At 51.4% G+C, this 19,825-nt stretch overlaps 7 protein-coding genes across 7 annotated transcripts in view; 4 read left to right on the top strand and 3 right to left on the bottom strand.

Annotated features, from left to right (window-relative positions):
- Nucleotides 1-4,126, top strand: part of BO95DRAFT_450295 (putative Ran-binding protein (RanBP10)) — a gene marked incomplete at both ends in the record, with an annotated part of 6,702 nt that extends 2,576 nt beyond the window's left edge. Inside the window, 2 exons of the mRNA XM_025588003.1 lie at nt 1,126-1,281; nt 2,030-4,126. Coding sequence (XP_025445990.1) covers nt 1,126-1,281; nt 2,030-4,126 — 2,253 coding nt within the window. The remainder of the gene's footprint in view (nt 1-1,125; nt 1,282-2,029) is intronic.
- Nucleotides 4,127-4,422: 296 nt separating this feature from the next.
- On the bottom strand, nt 4,423-5,933 carry BO95DRAFT_439400 (protein-lysine N-methyltransferase). Its single transcript, XM_025585727.1, has 4 exons — nt 5,888-5,933; nt 5,092-5,751; nt 4,861-4,996; nt 4,423-4,755 (listed from the first exon to the last, which is right to left on the bottom strand). The coding sequence occupies exons 1-4, from the start codon at nt 5,906-5,908 to the stop codon at nt 4,631-4,633; spliced, it is 942 nt and encodes a 313-aa protein (XP_025445991.1). The 5' UTR covers nt 5,909-5,933; the 3' UTR covers nt 4,423-4,630.
- A 607-nt stretch (nt 5,934-6,540) lies between these two features.
- On the top strand, nt 6,541-7,780 carry BO95DRAFT_381839 (40S ribosomal protein eS24; the record flags this gene model as incomplete). The annotated part of the gene is made up of 3 exons (XM_025583377.1): nt 6,541-6,617; nt 6,965-7,212; nt 7,281-7,780. 3 exons carry the CDS (start codon nt 6,541-6,543, stop codon nt 7,355-7,357), a joined length of 402 nt encoding a protein of 133 aa, XP_025445992.1. The 3' UTR covers nt 7,358-7,780.
- A 1,262-nt stretch (nt 7,781-9,042) lies between these two features.
- Nucleotides 9,043-9,666, bottom strand: BO95DRAFT_285878 (uncharacterized protein). Its single transcript, XM_025581686.1, has one exon. It carries the CDS (start codon nt 9,545-9,547, stop codon nt 9,173-9,175), a length of 375 nt encoding a protein of 124 aa, XP_025445993.1. The 5' UTR covers nt 9,548-9,666; the 3' UTR covers nt 9,043-9,172.
- Nucleotides 9,667-9,785: 119 nt separating this feature from the next.
- On the bottom strand, nt 9,786-11,592 carry BO95DRAFT_471034 (uncharacterized protein; the record flags this gene model as incomplete). Its single annotated transcript, XM_025589560.1, has 4 exons — nt 11,468-11,592; nt 11,212-11,414; nt 11,016-11,123; nt 9,786-10,955 (listed from the first exon to the last, which is right to left on the bottom strand). Exons 2-4 carry the CDS (start codon nt 11,410-11,412, stop codon nt 9,786-9,788), a joined length of 1,479 nt encoding a protein of 492 aa, XP_025445994.1. The 5' UTR covers nt 11,413-11,414; nt 11,468-11,592.
- Nucleotides 11,593-15,247: 3,655 nt separating this feature from the next.
- On the top strand, nt 15,248-17,203 carry BO95DRAFT_381843 (cyclophilin-like protein). The gene is made up of 4 exons (XM_025583378.1): nt 15,248-15,336; nt 15,464-16,164; nt 16,239-16,435; nt 16,494-17,203. The coding sequence occupies exons 1-4, from the start codon at nt 15,257-15,259 to the stop codon at nt 16,887-16,889; spliced, it is 1,374 nt and encodes a 457-aa protein (XP_025445995.1). The 5' UTR covers nt 15,248-15,256; the 3' UTR covers nt 16,890-17,203.
- A 382-nt stretch (nt 17,204-17,585) lies between these two features.
- On the top strand, nt 17,586-19,767 carry BO95DRAFT_381846 (UDP-N-acetylglucosamine diphosphorylase). The gene is made up of 3 exons (XM_025583379.1): nt 17,586-18,542; nt 18,605-19,339; nt 19,409-19,767. Exons 1-3 carry the CDS (start codon nt 17,826-17,828, stop codon nt 19,478-19,480), a joined length of 1,524 nt encoding a protein of 507 aa, XP_025445996.1. The 5' UTR covers nt 17,586-17,825; the 3' UTR covers nt 19,481-19,767.
- The last annotated feature ends 58 nt before the right edge of the window (nt 19,768-19,825 follow it).

The following is a 19,825-nucleotide window of genomic DNA, read 5'->3' on the forward strand; positions in this document are numbered from 1 at the left end:
TGTTTTTTTTTTTTTTTTTTTTTCTTTTCTTTTCTCTTTTTCTCGTTTTTGTCCCAGCTTCACAGGCCAAGATCCAGCAGCGCTTTCATGCAGCAGCAGTCAAGGGGGGGTTGGTAGGTTGGGCGACAAGGTACAGGTACTAGGTACATACTACTACCTACCTCATAGTACCTCGCTCATCTCATTCGGGGCAGGAATTTAGTCTCGGCTCTAGTGGGGCCGTCCGTCAATGGGTTCAAGGTTAGTAGTACGCGGTGTTTGGCTACTCCGTTAGTAGCACCATAATATACATACATACAGTCCATGGTTTGTGGTTTATAAGTCCTTGAAAGATGCTTACTGAATTGCGTGCTGCGAGCAGGTAATGCTGCCTTCCATGAGCTCACTTGAGAAGTCTTCAATGGATTAATAGTAAATAAGTTACTAAGGTAATTACATAGTACCTTACTACTTACTCCTAGGTAGGTACTAGGTATCGTTACCGCCTCCCTCAGACCCGGTTGATTTTCACCGCCCAACTGCCCCTCTCAGAGCCAATCATCAATCGGCGCCGCGGGTCTCCGCCTCGAACGGCTTTCAGCTCCGTTTCTCCATCCACCGACCATCCACCCATAATCATAATGATTGCATCCATGATTGGTATCATTCCCCTTCATTTCTCTTGGTCCTTGCCACATTCCTTTCTTCTCCCTCTGAGCCACCGATTCATGCTTCGATCGATCAATTGACAACTTCTAGCTTGATCTTTCTCGAAGTTTTGGGGAGATTTAAGCAAGAAGCAGAGAATCTACCATGGTCTGGTGGAGTCTGTGAAACGGAAACAGACGGACAGACACGCAGACAGACAGAGAGACAGACAGACCCTCTCGCGCGATCTGTATCCATCTCGATCTATTCTTGTTTCATCTATCTACGACCGGAGCTTGGACAATCGTCGAGGCTCGGGGGCCTCCGGGCCACTTCATCACGTCGTTCCAGGGGTGCCAGCTCAACTGTTACCCCCTCCCTCCCTTTCTCCATTCTTTAGCTGCGATACTGCTACGGCTGCGTCTGCTGCAACTGCTGCAACTGCTCCCGCTCCTCCTCCCCCTCCCCCCAGCCATGGATTCGTCCACTACTGGTCAGTTTCCCAGCATTCCCGCCCACCCAGCCTCTGCCCACGTCTCGACCACGGATCTTCAATGCTGCTGTGGCCGGAATGATTGTGCATTCTTGCTCCATAATCATCTGGCTCTTGAGGGGCTGGAAAAGGATCTTGCAACTGCTGCTAAACTAGGCCAGGTACGTGTCTGCTGGCAGCTTTCCCCGATTTTTCCTACTTTTCCCGTTTAGTGCATTCTGCCTTCGAGTTGCCTGTTTGTTTATCTGCAGATTTGGCTTTTTTCCCCGGCTTCTTGTTGGTTCGGCCTTTCGGCCAATACGTCAGGCGGCATCATTGTTGGCAGCGGAGGTCTGTTCCTTCGGCCACTAAATTTCCCACGGTCACTATCGATGCACCTTGCCCTGCCTGATTCTTGGCCTGGAGACGATGAAGTCGTACAGAACTTAGCCAGACATGAGGCTGTCTGACTGGTGGCCTGTCAAATGGCTTTGCCCACTCACTTGCTTGCTTTCGATGGTCGGCCTATATACTTCTCATCCCTCTCACATACTTTCTCTGTACACTCACATGCCTGATTACTCACCTCATGTCCTTGGCCCCCTTCACTGACGGAGGGGCGTTATTTACATCGTTTGCTTATTTTGCTTGTCCTTTTATTGGAATTTGACTATCTCGGATTGAATAACTGTTCTCTTTTGGGCGATCGAGTGCCAAGAGGTCTGAAGATTCACGAGACAAGACCGGACGACTGAGGCAGGCCTACCACCTGGCCTGTCACAACATTCCCCAACTCTCTCATGGCGTCTTCCAGTCTCAAGTCTCCCATTCTCTCTCAATGCTTTTTTGTTCGTCATGGCTGTCGCCTCAGACAAGGCCGCATTGGCGGCCACGAGTATGGGCTCCTCATCGCTAACCTTTTCTCTACAGGCTTTACTCCACCGTCATGAATCTTACATGGCGGAGGCGGAACAGGACCGCCAGCGTCTCCTGCTCAGCATTGAAACTCTCGAACGGGAGAAGCGCGAGGTTCAAGCCGAGAACGCCCGCATCATTGAGGAGAATCGCGACTTGCTGGAGCAATTAGAGGGTCTCAACAAGGCTGTCGCTGATTCTGACCTACACGCCAAATCATTGACATCGCGACTGGAAAACACTGAGACTGAGCTGCGCAAATTGACCATGTCGGCAGCGCGCGCGGCGGATCTCGAAGCCCAGCTCGCACACATGGAGTTGGAGCAGAGTCGACTACAAGAGAGTCTCCAGTCCGCGAAGGAGGAATCCAAGTCGGCCGTCCAACGCTGGAAGCAGGCGGAATGCACTCTCCGTGATCTTCATGATCAAGTTGACCGCATTGAAAAGGAGGCCCGGGAAGAACGAGAGCGTCATGCGGAATTGATCCAACGGATGGAGCGCCGACGAACCGTGGAGCGCGAACTCGATGGCGCGGCTGGTCGATTAAAAGGTGCGGCTGCTGCGCAGGAGCTGGGACGCAATCGCGCGGGCGCCAACGTGGTTTCCCACTTCGTACGCGACATCTTACAGGATAATGCCAACCTACAGGTAGGAATCATGGAGCTGCGGGACATGCTCGAAAGCTCGAACCAGGAGGTGCAAAAGCTGCGGGATCAGATTTTGTCTCATCAGCCCCTAGCTGCGTCCGACGGGCAGGAACCTCGGCCGTCAACAACTTTGAGCCAGGAACTGGAAGCGCAAGAGTCACGTCGCGTGTCGCAGGAATACCATATTCACCACCATTATCATCCACCCGCTATCCCTGTTGGCGCCAAAAAGGATCGGGGTTCGCTGTTTCGTCGGGGCAGTAAGAAAAGACGATCTTTGGGGAATGCGGCGGTGCTTAATTCGGCCTCGGGAACACGCAAGCCCAATCACCGCTCGCAGTCATCTACCTCCTCCACATCAACTATATTGTCCCAGACATCTGTTTCTATCCCTCCAGCGGCGTCTCATCGGTGGTCATTGCAAACTCCAATGACGGACTCGGTGGCCAGCTCGCCACAGTCCGCTTACCAACCGCCCTCGATCTTCGACCGCGCGGAACGCGGCTGCGACTTCTCGCAGCCAACTAGCCCAGACAGTACCGTCTTTTCCTCTCCATTGACAAGCCGTCGCAGAAAGGGTCACTCCGATGCATCTTTGCGACGGGATGAGACTGATCATCCGACCCATCCCAATGATGATGAGCTGAGATACGACTATCTCACCCAACGTAATCTGGGTGCTGAATCGCCACACAGAGGGGTCGTGGAAGCCGTGATTCCGGAAGAGATAGAGTCGATGCAGTATGCCGAGTCGGAGCGAGCGGCGTCTCCTTTGATAGCAGACATATTTTCTTCTCCCTACCGCTCTTTGCGTCGGGGCTCGTCCCACGAGAGTCTATTCTCCGTGGCGGGGATGGACATTCATGCTCCGAGTCGACGTCCGTCGCGGACGAATGTGAACGACCTTCCTTCGACCACCATGCCCGTCCGCATCCCTCGACGCATTATTCCGTCGAATATGGATCTATTCCCCACACCCCCGGTCATTTCGACGAGCAATGTGACGGTGGGACGAGAGCCAGTCCTAGTGCCAAACCAGCGTCCACAGGCCCTTCTCGCATCGATGACCGGGAACAGACAGCTGCCAACCGAACAAATCGTCCCTGAAGAGGAATGCTTGGATAGTAGCGCTGCTACGCCTTCTCGGAAGCTGTCTTTGCCCCGCCGGGTTGGTGGATGGGTCCGCGGTCGCTGGGGCACCGCCGCCGTCTCGGGGCATGAAACCATGCAATCGTCCTCGATTGAGGAGGACACTTCATCCCCAGTGAGGCCCTCCTCCAGTGGGAATAGTACCAGAAGCTCGATGAAGGCTCGAGCAAGCCCAGCTCCGAGCCTGCCCTTCCGGTACCCGGGAGTCAACCAAAAAGGACCGATTATGGGATTTCGCCCCATGTCTCGTGCACCTGTATCCCTACATGCCGACAACTTGGACGAGGGACTTCTCAGGGAGAGCCTTGCTGAGTGACCCTGCTCGGTAATTAATGCCCCGCCAAAGCAACGAACATAGCCTCGTACATAACTCATCTTCGCTCCTTAGATTCGTTCTATTTGAGCATGACTCAGTTGCCTTTGAGCAGCAGCACGTTTTCTGACTGATCAATTTTTTTTCCTGTGGGCCGTTCCATCTTTCTCGAAACAGTATTCGGCCTGCTGTCCATCGCTCGAGCTCTTCTCTTATTTGATTTGATAGACATGATACCCAGGATGTTAGACTTATTACATACAGAACAGCACTGGCTTTTTATAGAAACAGCTATTATTCGCAGATCACACTCTCGAGTCAAGATTTTATGTTTGAAGACAGATTTACTATCAACAATGTGAGACCATGATTGATTTACCTTAAGTAGAGGAAGAGGTCGAACGTCGAAGTAAGCGGGTAGATCGGTAAGTGAGCTGGTAGTGATATACTTGATTCCTGTGGACTCGACGTCAATTCCTCTTCTCGTTCACCGAGAAGGAATTCAAGTTAAATTGTCGGTCTTGTGATTCGATATATATGGATTGGGATAGCCGTGGAATGATAGAAGCCCTTCTGCTCTGCCTCGGGAGGTGATGTGAAGGGGATCTGCTCGACCGTGAACTCTTGAGCTTCTGCAAGAGGATCAGTCGTTGGTACTGGACAGAGGAGCGCATCATCTGAGTGCACTACGGAAAGCGGGGGGGGAGGGGGGGGGAGACAAAGGAAGTTCTACGCACCACAAGCTCTCAAAAATGTCCGGAAAGTATCCTCGTTTCGTAAAGTGGCGGAGATGATGAATTGCTGCAGACCATAGTTGGTGAAGAGGTCCTGGATGGTCGCGACAAGGAGGGGGACAAGGTCAACATCGTAGATCTAGGTAAGAGGTTTCCGGGAGTCAGTTGCGTTCCAGGTAGCTAGCGATGGTGGATTCTCTGGAAGAAACGTCCCAAACGAAAAAAAGGACATACCAAATCCGCTCCTAACGCGACATCAAACTTACAACCCTTCGCTTCACCCAATGCGCCATCTCCCACTCCTCCCGAGGAACCACCACGACCATTACCTAGCCCGGGAATATCCAATGGAGTCCCCCACTCCCAGATCTCCGCCGCGAACCGTTTAGCCGGGGTGGTGGTGGTGGTGTTGTTGTTGTTGTCGCCGTCCCCGTCGCTTATCAGCTTATTCCGCCCCGCACAATCCTGGATCTGCTCGATCAAGGCGATCTCGCGATCAGTCACGACCACGGACCGGGGCTGGAGGTGTTGCGCGCAGAACATCCCCAGAAACCCTGTGCCCGCGCCCAGCTCGATCACCCGTTTCCCGGCGATCCAGGCGTGGGCGGCGCTGGGGTTCGTCGCGAGATAGGTCCCAAGGTGGAGGGCGGCTTCCCACGTGCGGAAGCCGGTGGTACCCGCGGAGAGGATCAGGCCGCGGGATTCGGAGGTGATGGTGGTTCGCTGTTGCGCGGGTTGTTGTTTCGGTGGTTGGGGACTGGTGGTTGGATGCGGGGGCGGCGGCGGCGGGGCGGTGTATTTGATGTAGGTGAGTTGTTGGGCTTGTTCGATGGCGGAGGGTTTGGGGTGCGTGAGTAAGGTGCCCCATGTTTCGAGGAGGTCGTCGATGATTTCCTGAAGAGAGGGGAAAGGAGAATTGGTGGGTTAGTTTATTTGACCCGAGTTTGGTGGGAGGGGGGACGGGGGTGGAACGAGCGGGGAAGGGATGAATTTTTCGGCGATGGCTTGGACTGAACAGATCATATCATACAGATATAAAGGGTTCATACATCCTCCTCCGGATTGGTAAGTGATTGTTCAAGGCGGGCGATGATCAATTTGAGCACGCGCATGCGGTAATGCGCGGGGGGCAGCGGCCATAGGGCGGGGTCGGAATGGTTGAACATGCGGTTGTAGAGGGCATGTTGGGTGGTGGGGGTGAGGAGAGTGGCGTTGTCGGGAAGCGAGAGGGAGGGAAGTTCGACTTGTTGGTAGTATTGGGATACGAGACGGTCGAGGGGGGAGGGGGGGGAGGGGGAGGAGGGGGAGGACATGGTGAGAATGAGGTTTAAGTGGGTGGGAGGATGGAGACTCGCTCTAGTAGATTGATTGTAAAGTCTCCGTATAGAAAGTACAGTGTTGATAAGGAACGGATGCTGAGTCAGCGCCCCTTATCAAGCACAGTGGCGCTAGACCCGATGAGGGATGGTTCACCAGGGCAGTGGAACTAACCGGACTAAGACTAGGGTCGTCTAGCCGAGCCCACAGCCAACTTGTGCACAACGAGACCAAAATTGAATCGAACGCCGCATTTCGAAGCCCCGACCCGACTTGACAGCGACTTCGACAAACCCGCGCCCTCCTTAATCTGCCCCCCTTTTGCTTCCTGTCGCACGCAGATTCCTTCGCTGTCAACTTCCAACCATGGCCGACGCTCCCGTTACTCTGCGGACTCGCAAGTTCATCCGCAACCCCCTGCTTGCTCGCAAGCAGATGGTCGTGTAAGAAGCCTTCCCCGAATGCTATTGCCCGGAGGAATGCTCGGAGGGAGGATACAATACCAAGATGAAGATATGGGGAAAGAGATGGGCGAAACATACGACATGACGATTCCAAGGTCGACCGGATGGAAAACACAAGGGAATGTTACGACAAAGTGATGGGGAAGATCTTTGGGAACCCAAAAAATCATGTCCCGGGGGCAATATCACATTCAGTGTGTATATATGCGTGAAGGGCAAAGACAGACAAGAAAACCTTCGACTGGGAATTCATCCGAGAGCACCTCCGGGCAATACGACAAAGAATTTTTGCATGACAACGGCAGACGCTGATATTCTGCACACAGGGATGTCCTCCACCCCAACCGCGCCAACGTCTCCAAGGACGAGCTCCGCGACAAGCTCGCCGACCTGTACAAGGCCAACAAGGACCAGGTCTCCGTCTTCGGTTTCCGTACCCAGTACGGTGGCGGTAAGAGCACTGGTTTCGCTCTCGTCTACGACTCCCAGGAGGCCCTGAAGAAGTTCGAGCCCCACTACCGTCTGGTTCGCATCGGTGCTGCCACCAAGATCGAGAAGCCCAGCAGACAGCAGCGTACGTCTTTCCCTGTGTCTCTTGATTCGCCTGGTGTCTCTTTTCGTTTGTACTCACACCCCCTCCAGGCAAGCAACGGAAGAACCGCTCCAAGAAGTTCCGCGGTACCGAGAAGGTCAAGGGCCCCAAGAAGAACAAGAACTAAGCGGCTCGATTCGGTTGAGAGTTCTCTGCGTTTACGTTTACTGGTGAAAATATGGAAGGGGGAAACAAATAGAGTGGCTCGCTGGCCTCGCGTCTTCGCCTCTCGGGACTCGGAGTCGGATGGATTTATCAGTTCCAGGCGGACGGCGCGGCGGCCACGGGTTGAGCTTGATGACTGGGAGGATCTGGGGTATTCACTTTTTGCGGGAATATCCCCACGGTCTTCTTTGAGCCAACAAACCCTTGGTGGATATGAAGGAACTGGTTGTGTGTGGAGGGCGTTTTACAATTCTTCTTATTTCTCATGGGCGGCCACCGCCAAATCTTCATATCTACAAATATGAAACCATGAATTCGATGACAGGGAACTTGAAATAATCAAATCAGACTTGGAGACCGTTTGAGCTTATTCTGTATGCCCGGGGGGGGGGGGGGGGGGGGAGGAAAAATCAAAACATGGGTGGGATTTCTTTTCCAATACCCAAAAAAGGAGATACAATGGATACTTTTCTTTATTTTTTCTTTTACTTAGCTCGTGCATTATTCCCCCAGATATCCTTTTTGCTGCCTCTCTTATGACACTCCTGAGATTCTTATCAGTTCATGCCTTCCGTGTCCCCTAAACTACCTCAACTACCCCATAAAATTCTTATCGCATCCTTATCGACCGGTTGATTTGATCTGATCCAGCCCGCAGACCCCTAGAGGCATCATGGCCCATGACTTTTCTCTTCCCTTCCCTGACTTTTCTTCACTTTCCAGCCAACCCGGCGTCGTTTTCGGTCCAACCCTGGGCGGTTTATCCAAAGTAGTGACCTTCCTTTCCCACGGAGAGCCTTATTTCCCAGAACTCTTTTCCTTCCTTCCCCGTCTCTGCCCGCTGGTGAACTAGTATGTAACTGCACATAGCTTTCTTTCCTCTCGACCAGAAGTAGTACAGTACAGTATCACTCCGGCTCCCCGGGTCCCGGATAGAGATTCCTCTTTTCCCGGTAGCTCCAATCACCCATTCACCTTTCTCCAAATTATGTTACATTCATTCCAGGAGGGGAGTTGGGAAGGGCCAAGAAACCAATAGAAACAGACAAAAGAGGGACAGACAGACAGACAGACCCTGGACGAGGGTATGAGAGGTCCGAGCTGGAGCGAGGTTACAGGATCGTGTTTCTTTTTTTTTTCCAGCCTGCTTACTTTACTTGCTTACTTCCGTTAAGTCCTTCTAGCCCCATTTCTGAGATCCTCCGGGTGCACAAGGCGAGGGAAAGAGAAGTCGCACCGTTGGGAAAGTTAAAGCACGGGCCTTGGGTGACTTGCTTTGCTTGCGGGATGAGATCCGAGAGGTCGGGGTTAGATCACTTGGAGATGATGGGAAGGATTTATTCTCCAATGGGTGGGGGCTTCTTTTCTTATTTCTTTTCTCTTTGGTTTTTCGGGTGGGGTCGGAAGAGAAGAAGGAAGAAGGAAGAAGGGGAGCTGGGGAGAGAGAGTTTATGGATGGCTATGGTTGTGGTCATGGATCTTCCCCTCTGTAGGTATATACAATATCATATTAAGTAAGGCTGTCGGGGGTCACCAACAGTATGTTAGTACCAGCAGTGTAACCCCCAGTCAGTCTGCTAACTATCAAATAAACTATCACTCACTCACTCACTCACACAAGCTCTCTCTGGGTGGCATGGACAAGTCCTCGGAAATATCAGCAGCAACAACAACAACAACAACAACAACAACAACAACAACAACAACAACAACAACAACAACAACAACAACAAAAACGCGTTACAATAACCAAGTCCCAACTGAGCGAGATCAACATCTACAAGAGACAAGATAGTAGCCACCCTGAAACCATGAGAGAAAAAAAAAACAAAGCAAAGCAAAGCAAAGCAAAGCAAAGCAAAGCAAAGCAAAGACAATCAGCCAAAAGATAGAACGGATGAGCCTCCCCAGTCGTGCCAATCACTGGCAAAAAAAATAAAAATAAAAAAAAACCACAAAACAACAACACCGAGCAAGTCCTGGGAATCACAAATCCAACACAATCCCTAGTATTAGTGTAACATGCCTTTTTTCCCTTCCATTTCAGGGTTTCTTCTTTCGCTCTAGAGAGAAAATAATGTAACAAAGAGCCAGCGCATTGTCTGCGCGAGCTGAAATTACCATGGGGGGAACTGCCACCAACGCTCAGCATTAATTTTACCTTTCCATGTCTAGAATTGATCAGGGGGAGGAGATGATACGCCTCCCTCCATCCTCAAATGAACAGGGACTGGGGGTAACCCAGTATTTGTTGAGTCGAGCCGATCACGTTTGTTTCAGCTCTTGTGTCACGTACCAACAGTCTTGCTTTCGGTTACCGCTCATTCATACTTCCCAGCGGACTTGCGCTTGCCTGCCAGAACAACAACATTGGCCCCTTTTTCGAAGGGTTAGAAATCGCTGGGGTGATGTAGCGGTGGTATCGGCGGTGCATAAATCACTGTATTAGGGCGGCAGACTGGCGTGGTAGTCATCGGTGGCCCATAGAGCCCCGGCCCGGGGCGCGTGTAGGGTAGCCCGTTCATCAGCACTGATGCTGACCCATCTGTCTTGTAAGAGTGCTTGTCCCTCCTTTCGCTGCTGCTGTATACGTAGATGTCAGAGCCGGCGTCGGGAAGATGACTCTGCGCGAGCGTTCTCGTGGCTTGACCACCATCTCCACTTCCCCGAAGATCTTCGCTTGTAGTGGCCGTCTCCAAGCCAGCAAGTAGCCCGGCAGAGGAGGTCAGAATAGGAGGTGCACCCATGGTCGTGAGAAAAGGACTTCCAAAGACCATGTCTTGCGCACTCGTCCTCGTCCGAGAGATGGGACTGCCGCCTAGGGCTTCGTTCGGAAACCGTTGAACTGAGGAAAGAGCATTATTGTTAGAGGCGGTGGCGCTTTTGTAATTCCAACCCACCCCGGCTCGATGATCTACGGTCTCGGGGAGCGTAAGAACTTCGGGCGTCAGTGTAAATCCAGCAGGACACTGTGGAGCCTGACTTCGACTCGTGGGATCAGGAAGCGTCCGATCCACCCCTTGTCCCTCGACGGAGGTAGAGCTCATGGTTGGCACAATCGGGGGGCCATCGGTGATTTGACTTGGAGGACCCGAGAACATGTAGGGATATAGAGGTTGAGACAAGGAACTCCCGCCCTCGTGTTCGCCGAACATGCCTGGGCTAGGGCTCCGGCCAAAGTACACGTTAGGATTCCACGCTTTGGGACTCAATGTGAGCCCACAATACTCCGCCATGACGGTCTGCGGTACCCCAGAGACCATGTACCCCGAAGTCTGAGGGCTGTACATCCCGGGTTCCTCCTCATAGTGAGCGGCGTGGTCAACGCACCCAAACGACTGTCGACCAACGGGCAGCTGCGACTCAGCTGACCCACAGCCATAGCCGGGTGCCCGGGCGTAAGGGTTCACGCGCATAGTCGAAGGGTTCCCTGACGTAGTAGCCATCGTCTTTGGGGGCATTGACTGCACATACGGCCCATGTCGTTGAGAAGGGGACATCGTAGCATTCATCACTGGATATGGCCAGCTCATTCTCGCCTGCACCATCGAAGAATTGACCTGCGTTGAGAGTAAGCTCTGACTATTGCCCCCTAAAGTGTAAACGCTCCCTGGACTCACCCTCAAGAATTGACAATTGGCATTTCCAGAGCTGCGACAGTTGGAGCAGCCCTGCCCATCACCGTTGTCGCCGCTGCATTTGATTTTTCTTTTTCGGCAACGATTACACTGACAACTCGTAAGTCATGACCTTTCCTTCGACAGTGTTGGAGGAGGCTGAGACAAAAAGAGGAAGAACAAGGGAAGCCAAACTTACCGCTACCTGAATGCGGCGGCGTGTCGAGTTTCGACTCTTGCTGTCGATCTCGGGACTGGGACTCTGACAACCAGCTCTATCCACCATGTCCTGGTAGCTATCGCCTCGACTGGTGCGCGTGGGTATCGGTAGAGCATCTCGCTTAGATTGTGAATCAAAGCCAACAACCTCCTCTTCCGGGGAGTATAAAGAGTGAGCCATTACTTCATCCGTCAGCGTGGGCGAAAACATGATGTTTCCCGAATCCGAGACTCACATGTATTCGAGACAAGTTTACGGAAGGGAAAAAGCCTCTCAGAGGGTTACCAAGCAGCATAAAAAGGTCTATAGATCAGGGATTGTTGCAATCAAGACATCCGGTCCATCCCCTGAGTATTGAAAAAGGAACCAGGAAGGGTGAGAGGGCTGTAGCCGGAAGCAAGGCCAGTTTTAAGTCCATGTGTTAGTGGTGTGTATGGATTCTGAATGAGAGCTTGGACCTTCACCTGTTTTTTTTTTTTTTTTTTTTGTTTTTTTTTTTCCCTTTCTTTCGTTTTTATTATCCCTGATGTCTTATTTCATCATTTCGAGAGAGAAAAAAATCGACTGCTGGCAGGCAGTTTTCAGAGAGAACAAAGTCTTTCCCTACCGAAGCCCCTAGAACGAGAAAGGGAATTAGGTCACTTCCTCATTCGAAAGAGGGTGTTCAATTTGATACCTGTTTCTTTGACTGCTGGGCGTACAAATGAGAGCATCATGCAAACAACCGTGCTGCATCTCATTCAGGCAAAGGATTAAAAGGGGGGGGAAAGAACCATAAAAAGAAAGAGGGAAAAACCAAGAACAAAAAGAAAACAGTAGTGATGTGTCCAGAGATTCAGGTCTGGTCTCCATGACACAATGATAGAAGAACAGAGAGACAAAATATCCCGGCATTGTAGGGACCTCAGTGTCACAAAGTCAGAGTAACGTTGCACCAGTTGTAGAAATGGCCTGATAGAAAACCACAGTCAAGCCTATCACTCCAAGCTGGGCAGACTGAGATCTCCAGGGTCGATCTCAGCAAATAGATGCCAACGTGAACTCCACATGTGCTGCTTCCACCACTGGTCCAGGTCTTTGAATGATGATATTTTGTAGCCAGCGATAGGGCCCTGCGTCAGAAGCGACCGGCCAGGACAGCCTCGATGAGCGGACAGCCACCGCCTACGTTTGCATGAGCGCCTCCAGCGCGAATACCAAGCTACCAGTATTGACCGGAAGGCGGAAGGAAGCAACGAACGTGTGGATGTTTGCTCTCTGCTTGAACAATGGTTGATATGCAAAGCTCATTGGCCTGACGCCTGCTATTTTCAAGCATCAAACAAACTCCTCTTGGCGGTCTAGTCTTGACTGGTACTTTTGACATCATATAGTTAACTTATCTCAGCTTAGGTCAGATCGGCAGCGACTAGGTCCACGAGCAGCTTCGGCAGAGAGAGATAGAATCCCGGGGCCAAGAAGAACAAAAGAAGAACTCAACTGATCCAGAGCACGACGCAAATGTACCGCATGAGTTTGCGGATATTACACCGATGTCTCGGAAAGCTTGGCTGCTATGCCTTAGGACGAAGGTTCAGAGCAAAGACTGAGTCCTAAGATCGACTGTGTTCCAGCAACGCGCCAATGTGGCTCAACCGCCAAGCCCGAATAGGTGAGCGGAATCCTGGCATGGCAATATGGAGTGGTTGACTAGCATTAGTAGCGTCAAGCAAAGATCGCCAGCCTAGGTTTGGATCCGGGTCTACGTATCGTGCAAGGCTTAAGACTCCCTGGGTTCTCTTGTTAGAGGGCTGGGAAAGCGTTGAGTGAACCAGAATAACAAAATCTGGCCGTAAGTGATCAAGAAAGCCTTTAAAAAATGGAGGGAGAAAAAACAATATAGTCTGAGAACGAATAAGATGAAGGTAACCAACTCTCGCAACTCGACGAGGGTTGACCTGGACTGTGGGGCAAAAAAAGATCGACTAAGTATGCAGGAAGGTCAGGGGCACGAGCCCGGTGCACATTGTCACTGACTGACATGGCCTTGTCGACATCTGCTTGTGCTCAAACCTGCAGGACTTTCACACAACGATTGGTCCAGATCAAAACCAATTCATTCGCAGCCATTGCGGTAGCTTTGGTGCAGGCAATATGTGGAAAGGAGGTGGTTGAGCTAATGTACTAGTGTCGTCCCTTTTCAACCACGATCGAGATCGGACATAGGAAGTCGATCAACTGAATTGTCAGATGAAGCTCGAGGTGAGTCGACTATGGGTTCCCTGCGGTTTCCGCCCGTAAGATGGGACGCGGCGACAATGGGAGGCACAGGAGAAAGGAGACGGGGAAAAAATAAATAAGAAGCAGCGGTCGAAAGAGGGAGGAGACCATATTACCCTTCTAAACGTCCCAAATATTAAGGAAGGGCGTCATGACCCAAGTGTCTTCCGTTCAATTGAGGGCCATTATCAGTCAGTGGTTGGACCAGAAAGCTGTCATTGGCAATAGGACCAGCCACAAGATACCAAGACCCAGTGAAACTCATTGAATCCATGCTGGTATCTCGATAGTTCCAGGCGTTACGGGGGATCGTCAATATGATGATCATTCTAGGGATAAAGAGATACCATCCATGTCTAGTGAGCACCACGTGTGTTTCCCCATTGAATTAGCTTTGCTGTCATATCTGCAAAAGTGCTGATGGGGTGGGTTGTTGAACTGCTGTTGGACCTAGCTGCAGGAGACCGCCCGTTATTTTCAACGCCCCTGTAGTGAAACTCACAAAGAGTAGAACCAAATAAGTGTGGGAAGGCTTTCACCATGGGGTTCCGACAGTATCTCTGGGTTTTAAGGTAGGTAGGGAGCTTCAAGCTGAAGTCATTTCCAAGGCCCCAGGGCAGATAGACTATGTCCTGGGAGTTGGATGAGACCGGCGGCACATCTACGCCGGGAACAATACTCGTTGTACTGTACTCGAATGAGCTGGGCAAAGGATAAGTTGCCGACAGGTTCGAGCGACCAGATCGCCGGCAAGAAATAAAACAACACACAGTTGCCAGCTGAATCTCGATCCAGGCCTAGCGCAAGCACTATCTCTTACCCCTAAGTTGTTCGTCCAACGGGGTTTCCCGGAAGATATCCGGCTCCAGTTCCAAAGTAACGGCGGTTACACGAGAGGGGCGCCGGAACAACCATCCGATAAGCAAGAACACCTCGAAACTGTCGAAGATGATTGATTCAGCGGCGAATGCTTCTTTCGGGGCTTGTATGACCGCTGGGCATCGAATCGCTGTCAATCGAGTGACTTGTAGGAGTGCGGTTGGTAAAATCAGGAAAGGATGTGAAGAACTTTTTGTGACTGCTGGAAACAGGCAGGCAGTTCCTTCTCCGAGGGTGATGGTTGTTGATCTAGAACAAATTGGTTTAAATCAATCAAGGCCTCAAACAGTCTGATGATAGATCGATAGAAATTATATGGAATAGTGGTGGTAGTGGTGGTAGTGATGGCTGCAGCGGCGGCGGCGGCAGCAGCAGCAGCAGCAACATAAGCAGTTTGAAATAATATAGGAACAGAATAAGAAGGATCAAGAAGCAGCAGTACTATACAGTAACTTAGCTGTAGATAGTACTCCACCACTCCAACAGTTGATTGACTACACAATCCATCAGAAGCGTACATGTATGAGTATGTACAGTAGATAGTCGAACAGCGATCTACGACGGTGGGCCGCCGACGCTCGACTCAAGTAGGAATAGGCTGGGCGGCAGCGTACTAGTAGCGGCTCCGCATCTTAACTTCGTACCTTGCCTGGCTCCAGCTTGCTTCAAATCATCCTCCCTCTTACAAGTAATTCCCGCTCGTCCTTTTGGCAGCTTTCAATTCGACCTTTCCCCCCCCCTCCCAGGCCTACCTGGTTCTCCTCTTCATTCGGATCACTTGCATTTTTTCCCCTTTGATTCTGGTTCTTTTTCACCCTCTTTCTCTGTTTTTGTCTTACGCACCGTCGATCCTCGCGAAATCACCCGCAACTACCGGGGATCCGCCATGAGCGTCCTGCTGGAAACCTCTCTCGGCGACATCGTCATTGATCTGCTGGTCGACGAGTCACCAAAGGCTTGCGAGAAGTATGTGTCCTCTTTTCAGTTCTTTCTGTGTCATCCCTTCATATTGGTACTCTTGTCATGCTCTCCTACGCGCGTACAAGTCGAGTGGCTGAACGAAAACTAAGCTATCTATGGTTTCCCGATGTAGCTTCCTGAAGCTATGCAAAGTCAAGTACTACAATTTTTCGCCCGTCCACAGCGTCCAAAAGAACTTTACCTTTCAAACCGGTGATCCCTTGGGACCTGATTCCCCCGAGAGCGATGGCGGATCCTCGATCTGGGGTTTGTTGCAAGGTCCCTCCCAGCGCACCTTCTCGCTCCCAATCCCTCCTAAGTTGAAACACGACGAGCGAGGCACCGTGAGCATGGCGACTGTCCCTTCCCCCAACGATCCGGACCTACGCATTGCCGGCAGCCAGTTTCTCATAACTCTTGGTGAGGGTCTCGACTACTTAGATGGCAAGGCAGTAATCTTTGGCAAGGTCGTGGAAGGATTCGACGTTCTAGAGAAGGTAAACGAAGCCTTCATCGATGATCGCGGGCGGCCACTCAAGGATATCAGGATTCGTCACACGGTGATTCTCGATGATCCTTTCAATGACCCTCCGGGACTGGTGGAGCCAGCGGAGAGCCCGGTGCCATCCAAGGCACAATTGGCTACGGTGCGGATCGCAGATGACGAGGATCTCGACGACAATATGGATGAGGAGGCATTGGAAAAGCTACGACGGGAGCGTGAGGCCAGAGCGCAGGCATTGACGCTAGAGATGGTAGGCGACCTTCCATTTGCCGAGGTAAAGCCACCAGAGAATGTATTGTTCGTCTGCAAGCTGAACCCAGTCACCCAAGGTACAATCCCATATTCTCTTGTTCATCTCTGCCCTATGCTGTTCAACTCGAGCCAAACTAATACACGATTCCAGATGAGGACCTCAACCTAATTTTCAGTCGCTTCGGCCCAATTCTCTCGTGTGAAGTAATTCGGGACAAGCGAACAGGCGACAGCTTGCAATATGCATTTATCGAATTCGAGAATCAAAAGGACTGTGAACAGGCCTACTTCAAGATGCAGGGTGTTCTAATTGACGACCACCGCATCCATGTTGATTTCTCGCAAAGTGTAAGCAGTACTACCTCGCACCTTTTCGCCGGGCGCTGCTGACCACTCAACACACTAGGTATCAAAACTATCGGAAAGCTGGCGTAACGCAACCATTACCAAGCGCAGTGGTCAGCGGGGTGGATTTGGCGGTGTAGCTGGACTTGAGAAGAAACGCCAGTACCGAGCCGCTGACAACAACAATGCACGTCGCCGTGAGGACTATTCGATGGTCTTCGACAAGAAAGAGTCTGGACGCCCGTCTGCTCCTCGTCGAGACAATTCATACAGCCGAAGTCCTCAGCGGAACGAGCGCCGTGATAGACGAGCTAGTCGAAGTCCCCGGCGAGACTCTTACCGTAGTCGCTACCGAGATCGATCGCACAGCCGGAGTCCAGTACGGAAAGACTCGTATGGCGACCGGCGGTATGAACGTCGTGACGATGATAGGTATCGGGATCGCCGACGCCGATGATCAAGCGATCAAGGAAAGATAAGACAAAGACCTTCATGGCTATGAAATGATGTATACCAACCTAACTTACTATGTACAGTAATCTTGTACACTACCGGCCTTTCTGCCTTCAAGCCTTTCTGGTAATCAAGTCCTTTTGTACAGTACCGAGTGTTTGCCCATTCAGCCAGGCTCGGGAGCTATCATGGAGACGTGCAAGCTTGTTCAAATCAGATATGACCTCTCGTCTGGCTGAATTGGTCATCTTAGAGAACATAGATGCGGTTATCGATTTAGTGAACCTTGAAGTAAGTACGTAAGTAAGTAAGTAGCCTTGGAGGTGAGACCGTAGGTCAGACGGGGCCGGCTCCAGGCAATATTATACGATGGTATGCCCCGCTTCCTACCGCAGATTGGCTGTGTTGTCCAGCTTGGCCCCTCCTCCCTCCGTTTGAGGCCTTTGCATCTTCCGTTTTCCTGACTCTCCAAGACTCCAACCCATAGTTGAGTCTAAAAATAATCAAATGTACTGTACTACTGAGTAAGAATGATCAGTCCCCTGGAACCAGGGGTCTTTCTGGCGGTCAGTGACAGGTTTGGGGGCAACAATTAATCAATCAATCATGGTACGTACCTCCGTAGTTGAAGTAGTACTAATAATAAAAATAATAATAGTTAATAACAGCAATAATGATAAAAACTAAGTCACAATTATTGCTGGTTTCATCCCAGTCTGTTTGTTTGGTTGTTGTACTTAGTTACGTAGGTTTTTCTTAAGAGCCGATCTTCCCCTCCTCCTCTTCCCTGTTCACCCCGCGCTCATAACAGCTTCTTCTCCTTTTCCTCTTCCTTCATTCTTGCTCTCCCCCAGTTCTTCGCTCTTTTTTACTCCTCCTCCCGTCAGTCTATCTTACCTCTGATACCCTTTGATTTCCTTTTGAAGTATCGCTGTTCATCATGGCTGCCGCCGCCATCAAGGAGACCGTCTCCAACCTTTTCCACAGCCAGCCCGAGAACGCTCTTCGGGAGCCATCGCCCGAAGAATTCCAGCAGCTCAGACAGAAGTACATCGATGCCAAACAAGATCACGTTTTCGCCTTCGTCGACGACTTGAAGTCCGCGGAGAAGACCCAGCTTTTTCACCAACTGAGCAATTTCGACCCCAACCGGATCAATGAGTTGGCCGACAAGGCCTTGAACCCTCCAAAGGCCCAGAAAGGTCCTGCCTCCCTGGAACCCCTCCCTGAAGTGGCTACCGCCTCTATCCTGGATTCGGACCCTAGCGACATCCAGAGATGGTATGAGGAAGGACTTCAGTTGACTGCGGACAACAAGGTGGCTGTGGTTTTGATGGCTGGTGGGCAGGGAACGCGCCTGGGTAGCTCCGATCCCAAGGGCTGCTTCGACATCGGCCTTCCGAGCCACAAGTCTCTCTTCCAGATTCAGGCGGAGCGCATCGTCAAGTTGCAGCTTTTGGCCAAGAAGGTTACCGGGAAGGACGCTGCCATCCCATGGTATGTGATGACCAGTGGTCCTACTCGCAAACCAACAGAGGAATTCTTCCGCAAGCACAACTATTTCGGATTGGACAAGAGCAATGTGGTCATTTTTGAGCAGGGCGTCTTGCCTTGTATCTCCAACGAAGGCAAGATCCTGATGGAAAGCAAATCCAAGGTACGTTGAGTTGGATTGTCTTCGACCGCTAGGGATCTTGGGTTCTGACCACTCTTATATAGGCAGCCGTGGCTCCCGATGGCAACGGTGGTATTTATCTGGCCCTTATCACCTCCGGCGTCAGAGAGGATATGCGCAAGCGTGGAATCGAGCACATTCACACATACTGTGTCGATAACTGTCTCGTCAAGGTTGCTGACCCCGTTTTCATCGGTTTCGCCGCCTCGAAGAACGTTGATATCGCTACCAAGGTAGTCCGGAAGCGCAATGCTACTGAGTCCGTGGGCTTGATTCTCCAGAAGAATGGCAAGCCCGACGTCGTGGAGTACTCCGAGATCGATAAGGAGACAGCCGAGGCCAAAGACCCTAAGCAACCCGACGTGCTCAAGTTCCGTGCGGCAAATATTGTCAACCACTACTACTCGTTCCGTTTCTTTGAATCGATTGAGACATGGAGTCACAAGCTGCCTCACCACGTGGCCCGCAAGAAGATTCCCTGCATCAACACCGAGACTGGCGAGTTCTTCAAGCCGGAAAAGCCCAACGGCGTCAAGCTCGAGCAATTTGTCTTTGACGTCTTCCCCATGACGCCACTGGAGAAGTTTGCATGCATCGAAGTGCGCCGCGAGGACGAGTTCTCGCCACTGAAGAACGCTCGGGGCACCGGCGAGGATGACCCCGACACCAGCAAGGCGGACATCATGAACCAGGGACAGCGTTGGATTGAGAAGGCGGGTGGTGTTGTCGTCACTGAGGGTGAAGCCGTTGGTGTTGAAGTCTCCCCACTGATCAGCTACGTAAGTATACCCCCTCTGGTCCGCATTCCGCGCCATGACACAATGGAGACTAAGTCAACTGGTTATTAGGGCGGTGAGGGGCTGGAATTCCTCAGAGGCCGTGAGATCAAGGCCCCGGCGGTCATTGAGAAGGAGGAGTGAACTCGCCCACACAAACTATCATAAGCATCGACCAGCTGGGATGGATTAAAGTGCATGTATGGACATATTCAAGTATTGGCACTGCAGCTTAACTGCGGCAAAAAATTCGGGATTATATTGAAGTTGAGGAGCATGCTTGTCCGTTTACAATGTGTGATAGTGTGCTGCTGTATGCACATGGCAGATCAATAATACAGGAAAAAACCACGGAACGTTGCTCAGCTGGGGGCATGGTTAGCCACCCACAAGCCTTGATTGTATAGCTCTATCTTTGGGTTCCAGTGGCTAGATACACCACCTCTAGTATACCAGCTCATGAAATGGGACCTTACAGCTTCAGCCCCT

Source organism: Aspergillus brunneoviolaceus (assembly GCF_003184695.1).
Source record: "Aspergillus brunneoviolaceus CBS 621.78 unplaced genomic scaffold BO95scaffold_9, whole genome shotgun sequence".
NCBI lineage: Eukaryota > Fungi > Ascomycota > Eurotiomycetes > Eurotiales > Aspergillaceae > Aspergillus > Aspergillus brunneoviolaceus.

What these genes read in the sequence shown, in the direction of transcription:
- BO95DRAFT_439400 (XM_025585727.1), bottom strand. Translation starts at nt 5,908, where the DNA reads ATGTATGAACCCTTTATATCT. An exon ending in TCGCGTTAGGAGCGGATTTG is followed by an intron (nt 4,997 to 5,091) that starts GTATGTCCTTTT and finishes CCTCTTACCTAG; the next exon opens with ATCTACGATGTTGACCTTGT. An exon ending in GACATTTTTGAGAGCTTGTG is followed by an intron (nt 4,756 to 4,860) that starts GTGCGTAGAACT and finishes ATCCTCTTGCAG; the next exon opens with AAGCTCAAGAGTTCACGGTC.
- BO95DRAFT_285878 (XM_025581686.1), bottom strand. Translation starts at nt 9,547, where the DNA reads ATGCTGAGCGTTGGTGGCAGTTCCCCCCATGGTAATTTCAGCTCGCGC.
- BO95DRAFT_381843 (XM_025583378.1), top strand. Translation starts at nt 15,257, where the DNA reads ATGAGCGTCCTGCTGGAAACCTCTCTCGGCGACATCGTCATTGATCTG. An exon ending in TCACCAAAGGCTTGCGAGAA is followed by an intron (nt 15,337 to 15,463) that starts GTATGTGTCCTC and finishes TTCCCGATGTAG; the next exon opens with CTTCCTGAAGCTATGCAAAG. An exon ending in ATGTTGATTTCTCGCAAAGT is followed by an intron (nt 16,436 to 16,493) that starts GTAAGCAGTACT and finishes TCAACACACTAG; the next exon opens with GTATCAAAACTATCGGAAAG.
- BO95DRAFT_381846 (XM_025583379.1), top strand. Translation starts at nt 17,826, where the DNA reads ATGGCTGCCGCCGCCATCAAGGAGACCGTCTCCAACCTTTTCCACAGC. An exon ending in TGATGGAAAGCAAATCCAAG is followed by an intron (nt 18,543 to 18,604) that starts GTACGTTGAGTT and finishes ACTCTTATATAG; the next exon opens with GCAGCCGTGGCTCCCGATGG. An exon ending in TCTCCCCACTGATCAGCTAC is followed by an intron (nt 19,340 to 19,408) that starts GTAAGTATACCC and finishes ACTGGTTATTAG; the next exon opens with GGCGGTGAGGGGCTGGAATT.